This window comes from Centruroides sculpturatus, unplaced genomic scaffold, assembly GCF_000671375.1.
Source record: "Centruroides sculpturatus isolate CEXI.00-Female unplaced genomic scaffold, Cexi_2.0 scaffold1883, whole genome shotgun sequence".
NCBI classification, from domain to species: domain Eukaryota; kingdom Metazoa; phylum Arthropoda; class Arachnida; order Scorpiones; family Buthidae; genus Centruroides; species Centruroides sculpturatus.
Genome location: NW_019386826.1, coordinates 107,593 through 108,797, shown reverse-complemented (window position 1 = coordinate 108,797; position 1,205 = coordinate 107,593). Strand labels below are relative to the sequence as shown.

Genomic DNA, 1,205 nt, shown 5'->3' with positions numbered 1-1,205 from the left:
GAGACGGGATCGCAATGGGATCAGTAATTGGCCCAAAGCTTGCCGATATTTGTATGGCATCAATAGATGAAAAAATCTTCCAGTACCAAGGTATTATTTTTTATACTAGATATGTGGATGACATATTAGTTTTGTACGATTCAAATAACGTTACAGCTGAAAATATCAAGGATTATGCAAATAGTTTAAATAAGAACATTAAATTTACTTATGAAGAAGAAAAAAATTATGAGATTAATTATTTAGATGTAATAATCACAAGAAAAAATGAAACATTGCTGTTCCGAAAATACGAAAAAATATGTAATAATAATAAGGTGATTAATTACAAGTCATATTCTTCTATAGGAATAAAAAGAAATGTTTTTTTGATGGAATTAAAGAAAATATTTAATAGAACAACTTTAAAAAAATATATTGAAATTGAAACTAAGAATCTTTTTAAAAAATATTTATTGAATGACTATCCACAACAGCTTATACGTAAGTGGTACAATTCGTATTTAAATAATAGATATAATGTTAAAAATAATAAAATAGAAAACTTATATATTAAAATTCCATATATTTTCAAATTTTATGAAAAATATAAAACTTATATTAAAGAATTGTTCTCAGTCAATTTAGTAGGTGAACAAAAAAATAAATTAAATAACAGTATTTGTCTGATTAATAAAGCAAATGAAAAACAATCGAAGAATCCTTTAGAAGTTGCAGAAGTCGTATATGAATTGATGTGTACGTGCACAGAACGGAAAAGCTACGTTGGAGAAACAGGAAGAAAACTGGAAGTGAGGCTAAAGGAGCATGAGGCGGCAATTCGATTGAACAGAACTGAATCCCCGTGGCAACAACACTGCAGTATTAAAAATTGTCTTATTGATCGTAGTAATATTAAAATTTTGTATAAAGAAAAAAATTTTGTAAAAAGACGCATCATAGAACATTACTGTATTAAAGAACATGCAAATTGTATAAATTTAAATACAGGAGCATATGTCGATGCATGCTGGGATAGCTTGATGAACTATAATAGTACTGGCAACTTAACAGTGTAATATCCACTGAAGAGGCTAAAATAGCGAAATATATATGGATAATATAATAAAGTAAGAAATAGTGAAAATAATTCTCTGGTTTTCTCTGTTTTTTTAAACTCTATCGAAGTCGGAATTAAAGAGTGAACGTCACTTGTGGTTCTTAAA

At 27.4% G+C, this 1,205-nt stretch overlaps 1 protein-coding gene across 1 annotated transcript; it reads left to right on the top strand.

Annotated features, from left to right (window-relative positions):
* Positions 1–14: 14 nt before the first annotated feature.
* On the top strand, positions 15–1,129 carry LOC111615820. The gene is made up of 3 exons (XM_023357253.1): positions 15–90; positions 349–483; positions 679–1,129. The coding sequence occupies exons 1-3, from the start codon at positions 15–17 to the stop codon at positions 1,056–1,058; spliced, it is 591 nt and encodes a 196-aa protein (XP_023213021.1). The 3' UTR covers positions 1,059–1,129.
* Positions 1,130–1,205: the final 76 nt, after the last annotated feature.